Source organism: Pelophylax lessonae (genome assembly GCF_965119305.1).
Source record: "Pelophylax lessonae genome assembly, chromosome: 11".
Taxonomy (NCBI): domain Eukaryota; kingdom Metazoa; phylum Chordata; class Amphibia; order Anura; family Ranidae; genus Pelophylax; species Pelophylax lessonae.
In genome coordinates this window covers 72,213,437-72,232,040 of record NC_138778.1, presented here as the reverse complement: position 1 = coordinate 72,232,040, position 18,604 = coordinate 72,213,437, and the positions used below count along the sequence as shown (strand labels likewise).

The following is an 18,604-nucleotide window of genomic DNA, read 5'->3' as shown; positions in this document are numbered from 1 at the left end:
CAAAGGCCAAAGCTGTGGCACTGTCTGATTGAATCCGTACTGAGCACCCCTGGAGACGACATGTCCAATGATCCAGACAGAGTATGATTGCTCGGAGCTCCAGTGCATTGATCGGTAGTCTGGACTCCTCCACACCAAGGATGCCTCCCAACCCGGACAGGCTGGTGTCCGTGGTGACGACCGTCCAGTACAGGGGAAGAAACTATTGGCCCTGACCAAGTGCCGGAGAACAAAGCCACCAAACCAGGGACCCCCTCGTACTCCGGCTCAACAGGAGGATCAGATTGTCTAGACTAGAGACTGAGGATCCTTGTTCTATTTCACCAGAATCTCTTTTTGCAGAAAACTTGTGTGGAACTATGCAAATGGAACCACCCCTAAGGTAGACACCATCAGGCCCAGTACCCACATGCAAGACCGAAGAGATGATCGTCTGCTGGACATCAGAAGCTCAATTGCCTCCTGCAAATTCTAAAGTTTTTCCAGAGGAAGATATATCCCGAGTAACTATAGGCTGGTCAGCCTAACATCAGTAGTCTGCAAGATTTTGGAGGGGATGTTAAGGGACCACATAGAAGACTTTAGTAATGAAAACGGTATTATTAGTAGTAATCAGCATGGATTCATGAAAAATCGTTCTTGCCAAACCAATCTATTAACCTTCTACGATGAAGTGAGCTGCCACCTAGATAAAGGTAAACCTGTGGATGTGGTGTATCTGGACTTTGCAAAGGCCTTTGACACCGTTCCCCACAAATGCTTACTGTACAAACTAAGGAATGTAGGTATGGACCATAGGGTGAGTACCTGGAACGAGAACTGGCTCCAGGGAAGAGTCCAGAGGGTGGTGATAAATGGGGAGTACTCGGATTGGGCGGGTGTGGAAAGTGGGGTCCCCCAAGGTTCTGTCCTGGGACCAATCCGGTTTAATTTATTCATAAATGATCTAGAAGAGGGGATATCTAGTACAATCTCAGTATTTGCGGATGATACTAAACTAAGCATGTCAATATCTTCGATGCAGGATGTGGAAACCTTACAAGCGGACCTGAAGAAAATAATGGGGTGGGCAACTACATGTCTGATGAGGTTTAATGTTGAAAAATGTAAAGTAATTCACTTGGGCATCAGAAATACGAAAGCAAGCTACTCACTGGGGGGGGGGGGGGGGACCTCTGGGTGAGTCTAGGATGGAAAAGGACCTGGGGGTACTGGTGGACAACGGGCTTGGCAGTGGCATGCAATGCCAAGCGGCTGCAAGCAAAGCCAACAGAATACTGGGATGCATAAAAAAGGGGATTCACTCCAGAAATGAAGAGATTATTCTCCCTCTCTACAAGACTCTGGTCCGGCCACATCTGGAGTATGCTGTCCAGTTTTGGGCACCGGTCCTCAGAAAGGATGTGCTGGAACTGGAGAGAGTCAAGATAAGGGCAACAAAAATAATTAGGGGAATGGAGGACATCAGCTATGAGGAAAGACTACAAGCACTGAACTTATTCTCTCTGGAGAAGAGACGATTGAGGGGGGATATGATATCAATGTACAAATACTGTACTGGTGACCCTAGCATAAGGAACAAACTATTCAGAGAAAGGGAATACAATAAGACACTTGGCCACTCACTAAAACTAGAGGAAAGGCGGTTTAACCTTAAAATATGTAGGGGGTTCTTCACTGTAAGAGCAGTAAGGATGTGGAATTCTCTTCCACAAGCAGTCTTATCAGCAAGGAGCATTGATAGTTTCAAAAAACTATTAGATGGGCACCTTAAAGACCACAACATACAGGGGTATACAATGTACGGTTAACAGCAAACACACACATCATAGGTTGAACTGGATGGACGGATGTCTTTTTTCAACCTCACTAACTATGTAACTATCGGAGAGCGGGAGTATACCCCCTGGGACTGCCCCAAAGGGCGTATAATGCCCTGGGGCTACAGGTGTAGGCTTTTTATGTACCTCCAGAAACCCGAATGAAAAATTCCTAGAGATGGCATCCTCAATTCTAGAATTCTTTTAAAATGTATACGTTTTAAACTGTTTATATGTCTGCTTTCAATATATACAATCTCTATTTTACAAATAAATATTAAATACATGACCAAGGATTTCCACTAAACTATAGATTAAAGCGTTTGTTACCCTAAAGAAAAAAAAAAAAAAGCATCCTGTTCCTTTAAAGCATGAAAAACAGCACAGTGCTTGTGCTGTGTCATTTGGCCCCTTCTATCACCTGCAATACCTGGCTGATCCTGCCAGTTTCTAACCTCCCCTCTGTAAACTGACCACAGTATATCATGGCTGCTGAGCCCTGACACCGTGGTCAGTTTACATGCCTCCATCATCCGCAGCCCTGCTCTCTGTTCTCCTCTGTCCTCCTCCCCCCCTCCCCTCCCTGCCTGTATGCTCTGTGTGGGAGCCGCCCTTTTCTTGCACTGTTCTGGGCAGAGCAAACATTACTGTTCCCAATCACTGCCAGCCCCTCTGCTAGGATAACATGTAGTATATACTGTATGCTGTTTTGTAAAATTAATGTTCTAAATACCCAAATCATTCTCCCCAATCAGCGGTCACGTGACTGCCCATCACTCTCTTCCTCCAATGTATACACTACAGAGGGTGGTCACGTGACCGCCCGGCAGACGTCAGAGGAAGATCTCTGCCCCTCCCTCTGTAGTACATACATCAGAAAAAGAAAGTGACAGGCGGTCACGTGACCGTTGATCAAGGAGAAGGATTAGGGTATTTAGAAGATGAATTTTACAAAACGACATACAGTTTATACCTAGCAGAGGGGCTGGCAGTGATTGGGAGTGAGCGTTCGATAAGAAATGAGTCTGTATTATAAGTCATTGCTTCAATTAATTCACCTTAGGTGTGAACATTTCACCTTGATCTATTGAGCTAAAATTCAAACTACCTACACCTCAACCTAACTGAAAACGTTTGCTTTAACAGCTTTAACATCTCGGATTGTCCCATTCGTTATGAGCATGCTAGCAAATTAAGCTGCTCCAGATGGCATATGAGTGCCAAACGCAAACCTGCGCCCCAGGCGCAGCCACCGCTGCGTCCTCCAAATTGCAGGGTGTCATGCACCGAAACAACCAGTACATCCACCAGCGCCTGTATCTTGCGCGGCAGGGGGGAGTCCGATTCAGAATCCGAGACATTAGATGAGGCAGGGACAGGTGGAGATCGCTTCTGCGCACCTTGCCCTCTCAAGGCCACCTCCACCCGGGACCCATATGCTTACAGAACCGCACAAAATGCTTTGGTGGACATTGGAGATCCGGAAGGCCCTGCAGCCTCCGTGAGGGGGTCAGGTTGGGACACATGGTCTGCAGGGTCCATACTGAACCAGAAGAACCCACCAGCAAAATTTGCAAAAAATGACATTTTTTTTTTTTTTGCAAATGTAGCAAGGTTTCCAGGCCTGTGGCCTGATGTAGGTCTGCCATTGTTACCGGTTACCTCTCCAGCCCATGCGAGCTGCGACCCTGGGTGTGAGAACTGAGACATTGACAACTCCGGCATCTTTGTTTTGTGGTTTTATTGTAGATAAATACACTTGGGACTTTATCCAGGAAAAATGTCTGTTAAAGCTGCCTTGACGCCAGCCGACGCTCACTGACTCTCAGAACACACTGTAACTTGATAGAAGTGCTGAATCCTCGACTTTAAGTCCAGAAGATCCAGGACTGTGGATTATAGAACTACTGACACTGCGGTACTGCAAAGTCACTGGCTACTTCCCTCCAGCCTTGCACTGGCTTGAGGTAGTTTGTTGTAGGTTCCTGTATAGCTGCAACTCTCAACTGACACTCTGTACAATTCAAGGTCCAAACTGCAGGTGCGCCCTTTAACCTTGAACTCTTCAGGGTTCACTGACTCTGTACCCCCTCAGTAACTTCAGGGTCCTCAACCTAGGTACCCACTTTCCTCAGCTAGCTGACACGGGATCCTAGAACCTCTTCCGGAGGGGTCCCCTTTGACTTTAGGCAGACCCCCAGGGGCAATCCTCAGTACTCACGACCTGTGTAGGTTTTCCTGGGACTGGACCCCTCTCGCTCTCCGCAGGTTCTCGGCACACCGGATCCCCTCCGCTCAACTCAGCACTCTCTGGATTCCCAGGCGACACCCTGAGACATCCGCTTCCTCAGACAGGAGGAGGGACAGCCGTTCTCTCCCTCCTGGGACTCTGCTCCCGCCAAAGACACTGTGTCACGCACTTCCCCCAAACTTATATCCACTTCCAGAATCCTTTGTGGCATAATCTGCCTCCTGGGGTAGTTACAAGCTTGAATGTGTCCCCTGATTGGGCTTCCTCCACTACCCTATGAGAAGCCTCTCACAGGAGCCAGTGGGGAGACTTCCCCTTCAGCAAACACATCTGGAACCCATGACACCCTAACTAACAGAAATCATGGCCCTGCTGTTAGGCAGACAAGGCCCACTATACATTTACCTAGCACCTAACTGTAGGGTGCTACACAAAAAAAACCGTCCCACTGCGCCACAGCGCCCCCCAAAAGGTCAAGCACGCCCTGGAGACCCCCCCAGAACCCACTGTCCCAATTTTGCATTCCCAGGGCGTCTGCACGTGTAGCAGAAAGCTCTCCCAAAAGGGAGAGAGCATTGGAAACTGCCCAGGGAGAAAGGAGGGGCTCCATCCCTGGAAAATGCCTCCAGGCACTCCCACCTAGATTCCTCGGCAAGAATCCAATGGCCAAAAAGGGGTTACCAAGATGGCCGCCGTCATAGTAGCAGACGAGGCTACAACAAAATGGTGGCCCCACGGGGCAACAAGGTCCCACAGGGGGGCCCCCTGCCAGCCCTCCTAACACCTTCAGGACCGAGGCCCCCCCTGCACGATCGCCCGAGCGCCGCAGACAGTGCACCCCTCAGCCCCCCATGCGGCCTGCAAACGAGGTCTCAGCCTGAGGTAGGCCCAAACAGTCCCCTACATGGGAGGGGGGGGGGGGTGTTGCATAACAGGACAGAGGGAAACTCAGAAGTGTGAGGGTCGGACCATCCCAGGGAGGGGCCCACGTTCACCCCAAAATCCGCCAGGGAGGGGGGGCTGGGGGAACGTTTACTCACCATACCAGGGACACAGGCGCCCGCCATCTCCTGACAGGATCCCTCTCTGCAGAAGCGGGGGGGCTGTCGGCCAAATAGGAACTCTGTGAGACGTTTAACTCGAGGGCCAGTCCCCGTCCAGTGGGACTATGTCGCAGGCGACCCAGCGCAGAGCTGAGGCCTGCACACGCTCGCTGGCCAGCAGGGGTGACCACTGGATCTAGATTATCCAGTCCGTCGCCCAGATCTGGCATAGTTGCTTGTAGATCTCACAGGAAAAAATCCAGAGAAAAAGGCTAGCTAAGAAAAATCTACATAAAAAAACACATTTATGCCAGGACCAAAGATCCCAGCAAGGAACTAGGTCCTTATTCCTGACTGGGCAGATTAAAAACTGACATCCTATGCAGGAAGGGAGGGAGTGTACCCTCCGGGACTGTCCATAGGAATAGCCAGAACTTTTTTTCTGCCTAGTGTCCTACTCCTGTAGGGGGCAATATAACCCTACTGATATGCATCAGAGGACTGCGTCCGTCAATGAACGATAGAGAAATATATATTTTTTTCAAAATGGACGGCCTTTTTTGTATATAGCATAAAAAATAAAGACCGCAGAGGTGACCAAATACCACCAAAGGAAACCTCTACTTGTGGGTAAAAAAAAGGATATACATTTTATTTGGCCTGGTCGCGAAGAGGGGGTAAACCTTCCAGAGCTGAAGTGGTTTACTTAAAATCAGCCTTTCAACTGGAAATACGCTCATTAGAAAAAAAAAAAAAGAAGATCTTTCCTTTATCCTATATAGTATTAAAATGCAACTTTTGCTTTAACATTGTTTAATCTTCCTCCAGATCCAAATTTAGGTGAATAGCGCATGCTGTCCTACACATAGTGCCTGTAGCCATACCCTTCACACTCATCTCCTGCAAATACTGTCCTTCATCATACCCTGTGTAAATCTCTACTGCACATTAGGCGTGTTGCCATACCCCACACACTCTTTTGCACATAGTGTGTACTGCCATATCCTCTGCACTCCTTTTCTGTATAGCACATGCCTCCCCTTCTCATATTGCCCATGGTCCTATCCTCTACACACCTCTCCTGCCCATACTACCTCACTATCGCATCCTTAGCATGCATTTTCTGTAGACTTTGCTTAGTGTCATACCCCTACACACTTCTCTCCTGTACATAATGCTAACTTCCATTCTCTCCAAAATCATTTTCTACATACTACCAGTTGACAAATCCTTTACATGCCTCTCCTACACATAACGCCCACTGTTAATACCCTCTGGAGTGTTTTCCAGCCCATACTGTCCAGTCATTTCCCATCTCTCCTGCACACATTACTTGCTTTTATACACTTGCTGCTTTTGTAGTATTGCTTATAATATGCCTAACCCCGCCTGTTCTGGAACAGACAAACTTTGCTAGTACATTAAAACGAATATTGTAAAGCAACATTAAAACATCTTACCTTATTTTCAGTTGCAGGCTGACAATCCTCGAGCCTCAGCCCAAAAGCCCGTGGAGGGCTCTTCTTGTTCTTTTTTATGATATGAATACCCCAAGGAACCTTAGATGAAGCTCCTTCCTCAGCTAGCAAAAAAACAGACAAAAAGTCATGAAACCTAATTTAATAGAAAAGGAACTCTCTTCTTCATGTTGAATGAAAAAGTTTCAAAAGCATAACAAAGCTAAAAACAGGGCTGATTTATGAAAACTGAAGGAAACTGTAACCTGATGTTACGTATATTAAGTCTGGGGTGCACCTGAGCCCAGCGAATACGTGTTATTTATTTTTAAACTTTTTAAATGAATATACAGTACTCTGCTTCTGCGTGCAGGCAAAAGGAGGGTGGCTCAGCCAGCCATCAATTCTGGAAAGTGAATTCCATATTTGCATATACGCTAATAGATTTCTTTAATCCTGTGGGCTTAAATTTAAAAAAAAGCCAGCTTTAGAAGAGAGAGACATCCTTTTTGAATGCAAGCATTTTAACTAGTTGATTAGCAGTGTCAGTTGGAAAACATGATATTAGTGCTGGATCTTCTTACTGAAAATTCAACTTGCTTTGAAGAATGAATTAAATATATTTTTTTTTTTGGAAAAACCATCTCACCAGGTATTTGAGATGTTTACCAAAAATAGGCAAACATCAACAATGTTCCTTCATAGTGTAGTCCACATGTGGGGGCAGACCTTTATGAAGGTTTGTCAGTGGACTTTTGCCTGTATTGAGGCTTAATCTGGCCACTTTACACAATAAAATTGTACAATATCTGTACAATCTCCTTTGAGATCTCCTCTGCCCAAAACTGAACTGCATATTCCAGGGGAGGTCTTACTAATGATCTGTACAGGGGCAAAATGATATCTCTCTCTCTGGAGTCCATGCCTCTGTTAATACAAGAACGGACTTTGCTTGCTTTGACATACCCTGGAAGAATTTATGATTTCTTGGCCATTTTTCTGAGAATAAGAATGATAACACAAAAATGTTTTTTTCACTCATGGTTAGTGTTTGGCTGAAGCCATTTATTATCAATCAACTGTGTTTACTCATTTTAAATCATAATGACAACAGAAACTACCCAAATTACCCTGATCAAAAGTTTACATACCCTGGTGATTTTGGCCTGATAACATGCACACAACAAAGGGGTTTGAATGGCTATTAAAGCCAACCACCCTCACCTGTGGTCTGTTTGCTTGTAGTAAGTGTGTGTGTGTGTATAAAAGGTCAATGAGTTTCTGGACTCCTGACAGACCCTTAGCATCTTTCACCCTGTGCTGCACAGACGTTTCTGGATTCTGAGTGATGGGGAAAGCAAAAGAATTATCAAAGGATCTGCGGGAAAAGGTAGTTGAACTGTATAAAACAGGAAAGGGATATAAAAAGATATCCAAGGAATTGAGATTGCCAATCAGCAGTGTTCATAATCAAGAAGTGGAAAATGAGGGGTTCTGTTGAAACCAAACCACGGTCAGGTAGAGCTTTTTGGCCACAAACATAAACGCTACATTTGGAGAGGAGTCAACAAGGCCTATGATGAAAGGTACACCATTCCTACTGTGAAACACGGAGGTGGATCGCTGATGTTTTGGGGATGTGTGAGCTACAAAAGGCACATAAAAAAATTGGTCAGAATTGATGGCAAGATGAATGTAGAATGTTATCAACAAATACTGGAGGAACATTTGCATTCATCAGCCCGGAAGCTGCACATGGGACGCACTTGGACATTCCAACATGACAATGATCCTAAACACAAGGCCAAGTCGACCTGTCATTGACTACAGCAGGATAAAGTGAAGGTTCTGGAGTGGCCATCTAAGTCTCCTGACCTCAATATCATTGAGCCACTCTGGGGAGATCTCAAAAAGTGCAGTTTATGCAAGACAGCCCAAGAATTTACAGGAACTGGAGACTTTTTGCCAGGAAGAATGGCCAGCTTTACCATCTGAGAAGATAAAGAGCCTGATCCACAAAAGACTTCAAGCTATCATTGATGTTAAAGGGAGTAATACACGGTATTAAGAACTGGGGTATGTAAACTTTTGATCAGGGTCATTTGGGTAGTTTCTGTTGTCATTATGATTTAAAAATAGTAAACACAGTTGATTGATAATAAATGGCTTCAGCCAAACACTAACCATGAGTGAAAGAAAAGTTTTTGTGTTATCATTCATATTCCAAGAAATATACCATATGGCCAAGAAATCCTAAATTCTGCCAGGGTATGTAAACTTATGAGCACAACTGTAAGTACTTGGCTGCCTTGATATTCCGCCATATTGATCAGGGGATGAGGTGAGTATTCAGACACCAAAGTCTGCTTGAAGACTCTCGCCAAACCCACAGTGTCATTGGATTGATACAAAAAAAAAATGATAAGTCATATAAAATATAGAATCAGTGAAAAAGACTGCCTTCACGCAACTCGCTCTGAGATCAGCGAGTCAATGAGACGGTCCCAGCCCCTTACCACGTGATCAGCTGTCAGCCAATGAGCTGACAGCGTGAGGAGAAAAAAAAAGCCAATCGCTGGCTCCTGTCAGAGGGACATCAGTCCAGAAGAGGAAGAGCCAATGCTGCCACATGTGTGCCCACCAGTGCCACCTACCATTGTCCACCAGTGCCACCTACCATTGCTCACCAGTGCAGGTCAGTGCCACCTACCAGTGCCAACTATCAGTGCCCCATCATCAATGCTGCATATCAGTGTCACCTACCAGTGCCCATCAGTGCCACCTACCAGTGCCAATGAGTACCACCTATTAGTGCCACCTATCAGTGCCCTTCAGTGCCCCCTTATCAGTGCCCATAAGTGGCACCTTATTAGTGCAGCCTATCAGTGTCCATCAGTGCCGCCACATCAGTGCACATCAATGAAGGTGAAAAATTACTTTATAAATTTTATAACAAACTATAAAAACGTTTTTTTTTTCCCAAAATGTTCAGTCTTTTTTTGTTTATTAAGCAAAAAATAAAAACCCCAGTGGTGAATAAATACCACCAAAAGAAAGCTCTATTTGATTGAAAAAATTATAAAAATTAAATTTGGGTACAGCGTTGCATGACCGCGCAATTGTCATTCAAATTGCAACAGCGCTGAAAGCTGAAAACTGACCTGGGCAGGAAGGGGGTTTTAAGTGCCCAGTAGGCAAGTGGTTATTCTGTAAACACTCTTGTGTACAGAATAGAGTTCTAGACAATGGACTCATGCAGACTAAACCAGAGATAACCTGACTCCCTTTCCAGTAATCATATATGTTTAGTGTGAAGACATCGTATGTTTACCTGGATTATAGAGGGAACAGAACACCTGCTCTAACTGGGATTGTTTTCATGCTTGTTAACTGTAAAACCTAAAAGTGACTGTAAAGTCTTGTTTCTTTAAAAAATAAAAAAATAAACACCATTGATGACGCTCGGGGAGGCAGGCGAAACGCGTAGACACAATTTCAGGCATAAGCTAACCGCCTACGTCACTTCCTGTTCTTCGGTGGAATGCACGCAAGTCGGCGTTCCAGGAAGTATTCGGTTGTAGATCTGCTGCCTGTATTTTTTACTCGCTTGTGAGTATATTTGATTGCGGTTTTATCAATAAATTATCCATGCAGTATTATGCTATGATTTCTTCATTTTAATTGGGCTGAGCCCACCAAGGAAGCAGAAGCAAGCATTTTGTTCGGACAATTCCCTCATAAGTCGTCCAGGACTCACCTCTAATTAGCCACATCTGACCCAACAGAGGGTCTTTATTTCTGGTGAGTAGGGGTACATGAGGGGAGTGTGGCACCTTGGCAATAATGAGCACCTTACTTAAAAGAAATTCGAAGGAGCACTGACATAGTTTTGAGCACTACTGCACTAGTTATTGGACTATTTACTGACTTCTTTGAGTATTTTTTATTGAATTTAAAAAAAAAAAAATGTATTGATTTTTTTTATAATTTTTTGATGAATTCTTGATACACTTTTTGCATCTTTGTACATTCTTTAGATTTGTTTATATATGGACTGTTTTCACCTGGCAACTTATTTCTAGAACTTTAGTCACTTTATATTTATGTATACATTCATTAGCAAGCGCTGTAATATTCATTTATTCATAAACAGCATTACTTTAGGCATTGAGAGAACACTCCTTCAAGCCCCAGAAGAAGGTTAAAAGGCATAGAAAAACACAGTTCAGGAAACAAACCCACCGGAACTGCAGCTAAAATAATATAGAGGTAGTAATTAGATACATGTATGTTCATTGCAGAAGGGAAGCTAGGATAGAAAATCAAATAATCCATCAGAGGGGCCCTTTATCCCACCCACTCTGAAGTACATAAGGGTTGGAATAAGGGCCGCTCTGATGAATTATTTGATTTACTATTCTAGACTCGCTTCTAAATGAAATATATATGTTTTTATTTATTAACTCTATTTATTATTTAAGCTGCAGTTCAGGTGGCCTCAGTGGTTACATGCCTCTTAGGGGGTGGGCCGAGCCTTGGTCTGGGGATGGTGGGGACTGTAGTGAGGGATCCCTACACTATGAACAATTTTTAATTTTGGCTGGAACATTTTATCTGTTACAAATTGTATGCAAGTACATAACTGTCCTGTTCTGTGATGTAACATTCAGCGAAAGATGGACGTGACCGTTAAAGCTACAGACATGGGCTTTAAACGCTTTAAGTACTGCGTTTTTGGAAATTGACTGTTTTCCTCCTATTTTTCCTTTGAGTAGCCACCCTAAATGACATTACGCAAATGGAGGAAATGCTAGCCCTTGATATGGATAACAACGACAAATTCACTACACTCTAGTATGTCTGAATACATTTTTCATCGTCAGACTCTCTTAAACATATAATTTCTCTCCCTGGAAGGGATGTTCCTACGTCCTCTTCCCTGGTAGTTGATTAAGATGGAGCAAAAGGATCTTTGTGCCCCCCCCCCCTTGTTATCTTGAGTTGGAGCTCCCTTTATCAGAAGGGATCTTCTTCCTATTACTCCCGCCTCATTTCCGGGCCTCAGAATACCCTTGAGACCCACGCCTTCTTTTGTCTGTCTTTCTTTGCTTCTCTTACCACATCTACTCTTTTTCTTCCACTTGTCTATTTCATGGGATATGCCTAAATCTGCAGTCATTACGGTTGATCTGAAGCTCCGCCCCAACAGACATTAAAACACCTTTTTTTCAATATAAGAACAACGTTGGACAGACTCGTATTGTTTTTTGTTTGTCACATACTGTATGTCAGTTCTAACAAATACCAGTTTCTGTTCCTGGTCTTTGGATGTATACCCTCTCCCTAATGGTTTCCATTATTCGTTTTCTACAATTCTAAAACCTACTGGCTCTTTTCTGTGCTTTGCTGTTTGGATACACTAAAACTTGAATAAATATATATTTGACTATAATCACCCTCTAAGTATGGGATCATCTTAAAAGGAATGTGGATTCCTTCTCAAGGCCTTAGCCCAGTAAGCTAACGTTTAGTCGACTGATGTGATGGCCAGGGTAGGTTGTAAAGCAGGGCCCATCAGAGAAAACAAGGTTTTAAAAGGGGCCTTTTAGCAGTCTTATAGACCCTAGTCCAGCCTCAGCTGGAAACAGCACTTGTAGAAGCTGTAGACTGATCCTAAAGTTTTAAAGTGGTGCAAACTTCATCACTTAGATCCAATACTGCCTCTCCAAGACTGGGAGTAATGGCAGAAGCCTACCACTCCTCAGGTGAAGTGTCGTCTGGGAAAGACTTAGAAGATTCAGAATCTCAATGTCTGACAGCTCAGAGGATGCTAATGTTGTGGGCAGATCAAGAGAAGGTGTGGAACCATGCTTATGACCTCTGCAGTTAAAGTCAGTAATCAAAGTTGCAATTTGGCCCATACAATGTTGCAAATTTCAATAAAATCCTCCTAGGGAAACAGCCAAGGAGGCAGAACAGAAGAAGTCTCCAATAATGACAGACTTAAGCAGAGGGCAAAACTCCAGGTCGTCAGTGTCAGGTCCTTCGGGGGGTGCACAGAAGATAGCACCAAAACGGTTAATTGGACTGTGAGTTAGAGGCACCTGGGGCAGCAGACTGTTCTCCACGGGTCTGGAATATGACATGTTACACCGCAAGGTGGGGGCAATGTAGCAATGTAGGGTACAAGGCAAGGCCTTGGATACTCACAAACCAGTTGCTGGAAGCAGGAGTGGTTCAGATGGCCAGAGCGGACCAGATAACTCTAGATGAGCAGCACAGATGAACGGAGAATAAATCCCTGTGTCACATGCAATCCAGGGGCAGGAAGGTACATCTTTACTACTTATTGGCGCAAAAGAATGTGCAGCAAGCAGCACTCCACCCAGCAGATGACATTAATGCTTAGACCCAAAGCATTAACTCGTGATAAACTGATAGGAAATGGGGATTTCAAATGGCAATAGATGATTAAATGATTGCAGCTTAAAGTAAGAGGAATTTAGACATTTTTTTTTCCCACTGATCAGTCAGAAAAGGGTGAGCAAGAGGGGTAGAACGGGGTTAATTCAATCCTAGAGTTGGGCTTTAAGGGTATGCCTTCCTGGATAGTTGAGTGTAGAGACCAGCTCAAGCAGCTTGTAGTTGAATCTTGACTGAATGAAAGTAATTATGATTGAAGACAAAAAAGCGAATGAAAAAAGGATAGACTTTTCTCAGCAGATCATAGAAAAGCGGTCCATCCTTCTAGAGCACTAGTAATTAAAGCATGCTGGGGGTAAGAAGGTTATATCAGGCTACCCACAAGCTTTTTGTTTGCCAGTTTCCAAATCCTCCTGTAGATGGCAGTAAAACCCAATAGTTTCATATGAAAACTTTGTATTGCTGCCTGTACATTCCTATTCCTGTCCCTGTGATCCTCACACCCTATAGTTATCGTAAGAACATCAAAATAACATGAATAACAAGAGTACATTTTCCCAAAAGGTTTATAGACAGAAATACATTTTTTACAGAAATTATAACTTTTCTCCAGTCTGTCCAAATCTTAAAAAAAAAAAAAAAAAAAGTTTAGTTGGCGTTTAGCTTTAAGTATAAGGATTACTGATAAAAGATGGAAAAATGCACACTCAGACCAACCTTTTACAGCACCATCTTGCTTTGGTGAACGTGGTGCTGCCAGTCCACTTGCCCATAAGAGATCTGATCGAATTCCTAAGCTTCGTGTTCCTTTAGGGGATGTGTCCAATTTGGCCCCAGATTCACTATAATATACCAAAAGGAGAAAATTAGATAGTGACAAATAAAGGGAAGTGTGTTTCTGCTATGTAGAGATGTGTCTTACCTCACTTTGCGATATTCATTGAGTTTTTCTTTGATTAAAGCATGGCTAGCAAAGCTGGGGTCCTTGAGGGAATAAAGTAAAAACTCCATTATCTTTCTTCATCAAGAATATCAGAGCTCAGCATCCACTCTGGCACTACATTTGCCTATAGATATGTGCATCTTCACCCATACACATAAAGATCCCTTAGGCTTCTTTCACACGGTCCGCCTTCGTAGGCGGATCCGTGCTGCTCAGCGGGGGATCGATAAAAATACACAGATCCCCCGCTGAGCAGGCAGGTGACAGCTCCCTCTCCACTCTGTGTGCGGAGAGGAAGGTGTCAGAGCCCCATGTATCTCTATGGGGAATCGGATGAGAGCGGACCGCCTGTCCGCTCTCATCTGAGCCGATCCCCTGGATGGATGGAAAATAGGGTTTCCATCCATCCGTATTTCACGGATCGGATGCGGATGGCAGCGGACATGTCTCCGCTGACATCCGCTGCCCCATAGGGATGCATGGATGATCCGATCAGATCCGCCTAAAAAACTGACAGGCTGATCTGATCCGACCGCCCGTGTGAAAGTACCCTTATTCTTCTTACTAGGGCTGCAACTAACGATTATTTTCATAAACGATTAGTTGGCCGATTATGGTTTTGATTAATCGACTAATCGGATTAAAAACCTCAAAGAATAAAAATAAGTTGGTGTATAATTTAGTTAAAGCGGAGTTCCACCCATTTTTAATAGGTTGGAATACATAGCTGTATGTAATCCCCTTTAAAACGGCTTTTACCAATGGAAACTTTTTTTTTTTTTTGCTAGTAAATACCTTAATTTCTGCTTTATTCCTCCTCTCCTCACTTCCGGGTCCGATCGGCGATGACGTCATTCGACGATTCGCAGTGTCTGCTGGGATGTATTCTATTCCAGAAATCTCGCAGTAGCTGAGCTGTAGTGAGCCGTGCCTGCCCCGCCCCGCCTCCTCTCATTGGTTGTATTGTATGAATGTATTAAGGCTGTTCTCTGCCCCGCCTCCTCTCATTGGTTGTATTGTATGAATGTATTAAGGCCGTTCTCTGCCCCGCCTCCGCCCCCTCTGCCCGCCTCCTCTGATTGAGTTGTATTCATACAATACAACTCAAAGAGAGGAGGCGGGGCGGAGGTGGGGCAGAAAACGGCCTTAATACATTCATACAATACAACCAATGAGAGGAGGCGGGGCGGAGGCGGGGCAGAGAACAGCCTTATTACATTCATACAATACAACCAATGAGAGGAGGTGGGGCGGGCAGAGGCGGGGCAGAGAACGGCCTTAATACATTCATACAATACAACTTAATGAGAGGAGGCGGGGCGAAGGCGGGGCAGGCACGGCTCACTACAGCTCAGCTACTGCGAGATTTCTGGAATAGAATACATCCCAGCAGACACTGCGAATCGCCGAATGACGTCATCGCCGATCGGACCCCGGAAGTGAGGTGAGGAGGAATAAAGCAGAAATTAAGGTATTTACTAGCAAAAAAAAAAAGTTTCCATTGGTAAAAGCCGTTTTAAAGGGGATTACATAGATCTAAAGTTCCAAAAATGGGTGGAACTCCACTTTAATATTATTGAATATCTATGTGCAGTGGTAAATATAAATATCCAGCTATGTAGTTGGATATTTAATCCACTTTGAGACAGATATATGTATTATTGTAGGTTTAAATGTGGTACATATCAGACTCAGAGATTAATATTTTTAAAAGTCCTAAAACACTGTTTTGCAAACTTTCAGACTGGATTGGTATAGAATATTCATGATAGACCTATTAATAGGCAGGTAGATGGATATAAGCTCCCTGGGCCTGCTTTAACTTATGCTGGCCATACACAAACTACATTTTTTTAGAAAATTTTTAAAAACATTCATCCGATTTTTCTAACCATAGTGGGGTCTATTCGGTGTTTGTTGTTAACCACAGTGACAGGAAAATTTGAAGGAGCAGAATAGAAAACTTCTCAAAATAGTGTATGTGGTTTTTGCTCAGAAGTTATATTCATTTTAAAATTTAATGTTAAAAGCAAGTGGAATTTTCAAACATCACTCGTCCATTTAACGAATATACAAATATAGATGCAAATATTTTTGGCCAAAAATCCAATACATGTATGGGCAGCATAAGACATTTAATAGCAGCAGCATGCTTTTTTTTTTTTTATCACCTATCATGATGGGGTTAAAAAAAAAAAAAAATAGCCCTTTCTAGTAAAAAAAACAGCAGATATCACTACTGTAATATAATTTCTGCTGTGAAACAGTGAAGTATTATATCTTTTATCATGTGTATGTATATAAAAAAATATGCCCAGAAGTTGGATATGCAGGATATTTTAACTGGGAGTCAGACATGAATCTATATGAAGGGTGGAGGGGGGAAAATAAAATTTTTATATTAAAGTAGTAATAAAAGCTGAGACATTTTTTTTCATGGATATAATAATTTTAAATTTAATGCACAATACGAGTAAACTTTTTAAATATAATTGTAATGCCTTATATCACCTCTAGTCTATCGGCCTCCACCTTCTCTGGGTTCAGATGCTGATCTTCCCTGCACAGAAACCTTAAAGTGATTGTAAACGTTGTTTTTTTTTTCTTTTTAACAATAATCTTGTCATACTCACCCTCGCTGTGTAATGATTTTGCACAGAGCAGCACTGATTCTCCTCTTCTGCCCACCCACCCCCACGGCACTTCTGGCCCCTCCTGCCTTCAAAGTGCCCCTATAGGGAGCAGCAAAGTATAGTACTGAACAGAGTGTCCCTATAGCAAGGTAAAAAACCCTGTGCCTTTATAGTCACTTGGTTCCTTCTCTTGTCCAGGACTACATTTCCCATGAGGCACTGCTCCTCACAAATTCACAAGTTCTCTGCCATCTACATACATGTATGGACGGTGTACTGAGCTGTATGTGCGTTGCACTGTATTCTCCGATATGTAAACATATAATGCATTCTGTATGCAGGACAACTAATCGGCTGACCGATTAATCGATTACGAAAATAGTTGACAATTATTTTCATAATCGATTTGTTTCAGTCCTACTTCTTACCATCACACAGAGCATATTTATTATACAGAAAGTTCCCTAATATTTACACATACTTTGATATATTAAAATGTAAGGCAAGTCAAAACCTAACCAAGCTTAAATCTACTCCCATTTCCATTCTAAGCACATTCTAGCTATCCTGTAAAAAGGAAGATTTACTTACCTATTCTGAGAACGCGCCGATCCGGTCACATGATCTCTCCAGCGGCAGCCTTCAATGAAGAGAGTGCTGACAACGGCTGCAGAGACTGGGCGATGAAGTCATCCACAGGCTTACTATGGGGCATGCGTTGTCAGCTTTCCCTCCTCCACACTGAAGCTAGTGCTGGGACTCGATCACCTGACTGGACTGGAGCGACTACAGAATAAGTATACACATCTTTCCTTTTACAGGGCATATAGAATTGGGGTGGGAGCAAATTTAAGCTCAGTTAGGTTTCGACTTGCCTTCCACTTTAAATCGTGTCTTTTTTGTACCAAACGAAATGCTGAAGGGTGGTAGAGATTAGGATAGATGGGAACTAGCCTTTTTTTTTAAATTGGTAAATACTTGATTGTTTTTCAGAAGCATATTAAGCCACAGCTTGAATCCACTCCAAATGTGGTTATGTTTTGGGTGTTTTTGCTTTATGCTTTGGTGTCACTTATAGTTAAACTAAGCTGATATTCATCACATACAGTACCTCCCAAAAGTAAGAACACTCCTCACATTTTTGTAAATATTTTATTATATCTTTTCATGTGACAACACTGAAGAAATGACACTTTGCTACAATGTAAACTCAACACACAGCCATTAATATCTAAACCGCTGGCAACAAAAGTGTATAAATGTCGAAATTGGGCCCAAATGTCAATATTTTGTGTGGCCACCATTATTTTCCAGCACTGCCTTAACCTTCTTGGGCATGGAGTTCACCAGAGCTTCACAGGTTGCCACTGGAGTCCTTTTCCACTCCTCCATGACATCACAGGGCTGGTGGATGTTAGAGACCTTGCGCTCTTCCTCCTTCCGTTTGAGGATGCCCCACAGATGCTAAATAGGTTTTAGATCTGAAGACATGCTTGGCCAGTCCATCACCTTTACCCAGCATCTTTAGCAAGGCAGTGGTCATCTTGGAAGTGTGTTTAGGGTCGTTATGTTGGAATACTGCCTTTCGGCCCAGTCTCTGAAGGGAGGGGATCATGCTCTGCTTCAGTATGTCACAGTACATGGTGAAATTCATGGTTCCCTCAATAAACTTAGCTCCCCAGTGCTGGCAGCACTCATGCAGCCCCAGACCATGACACTCCCACCACCATGCTTGACTGTAGGCAAGAGACACTTGTCTTTGTACTCCTCACCTGGTTGCCGCCCCACAAGCTTGACATCATCTGAACCAAATAAGTTTATCTCGGTCTCATTAGACCACAGGACATGGTTCCAGTAATCCATGTCCTTAGTCTGCTTGTTTTCAGCAAACTGTTTGCGGGCTTTCTTGTGCATCATCCTTAGAAGAGGCTTCCTTCTGGGACGACAGCCATGCAGACCAATTTGATGCAGTGTGCGGCATATGGTTTCAGCACTGACAGACTGACCCCCCACCCCTTCAACCTCTGCAGCAAT

At 43.6% G+C, this 18,604-nt stretch overlaps 1 protein-coding gene across 1 annotated transcript in view; it reads right to left on the bottom strand.

The window, feature by feature from the left end:
* Positions 1-18,604, bottom strand: part of ARHGAP23 (Rho GTPase activating protein 23) — a 247,147-nt gene that overhangs the window by 76,869 nt on the left and 151,674 nt on the right. The window contains exons 13-15 of the mRNA XM_082271434.1: positions 13,917-13,978; positions 13,712-13,836; positions 6,575-6,696 (exon numbers count right to left, since the gene is read on the bottom strand). Of these exons, the coding sequence (XP_082127560.1) occupies positions 6,575-6,696; positions 13,712-13,836; positions 13,917-13,978 (309 nt within the window). The remainder of the gene's footprint in view (positions 1-6,574; positions 6,697-13,711; positions 13,837-13,916; positions 13,979-18,604) is intronic.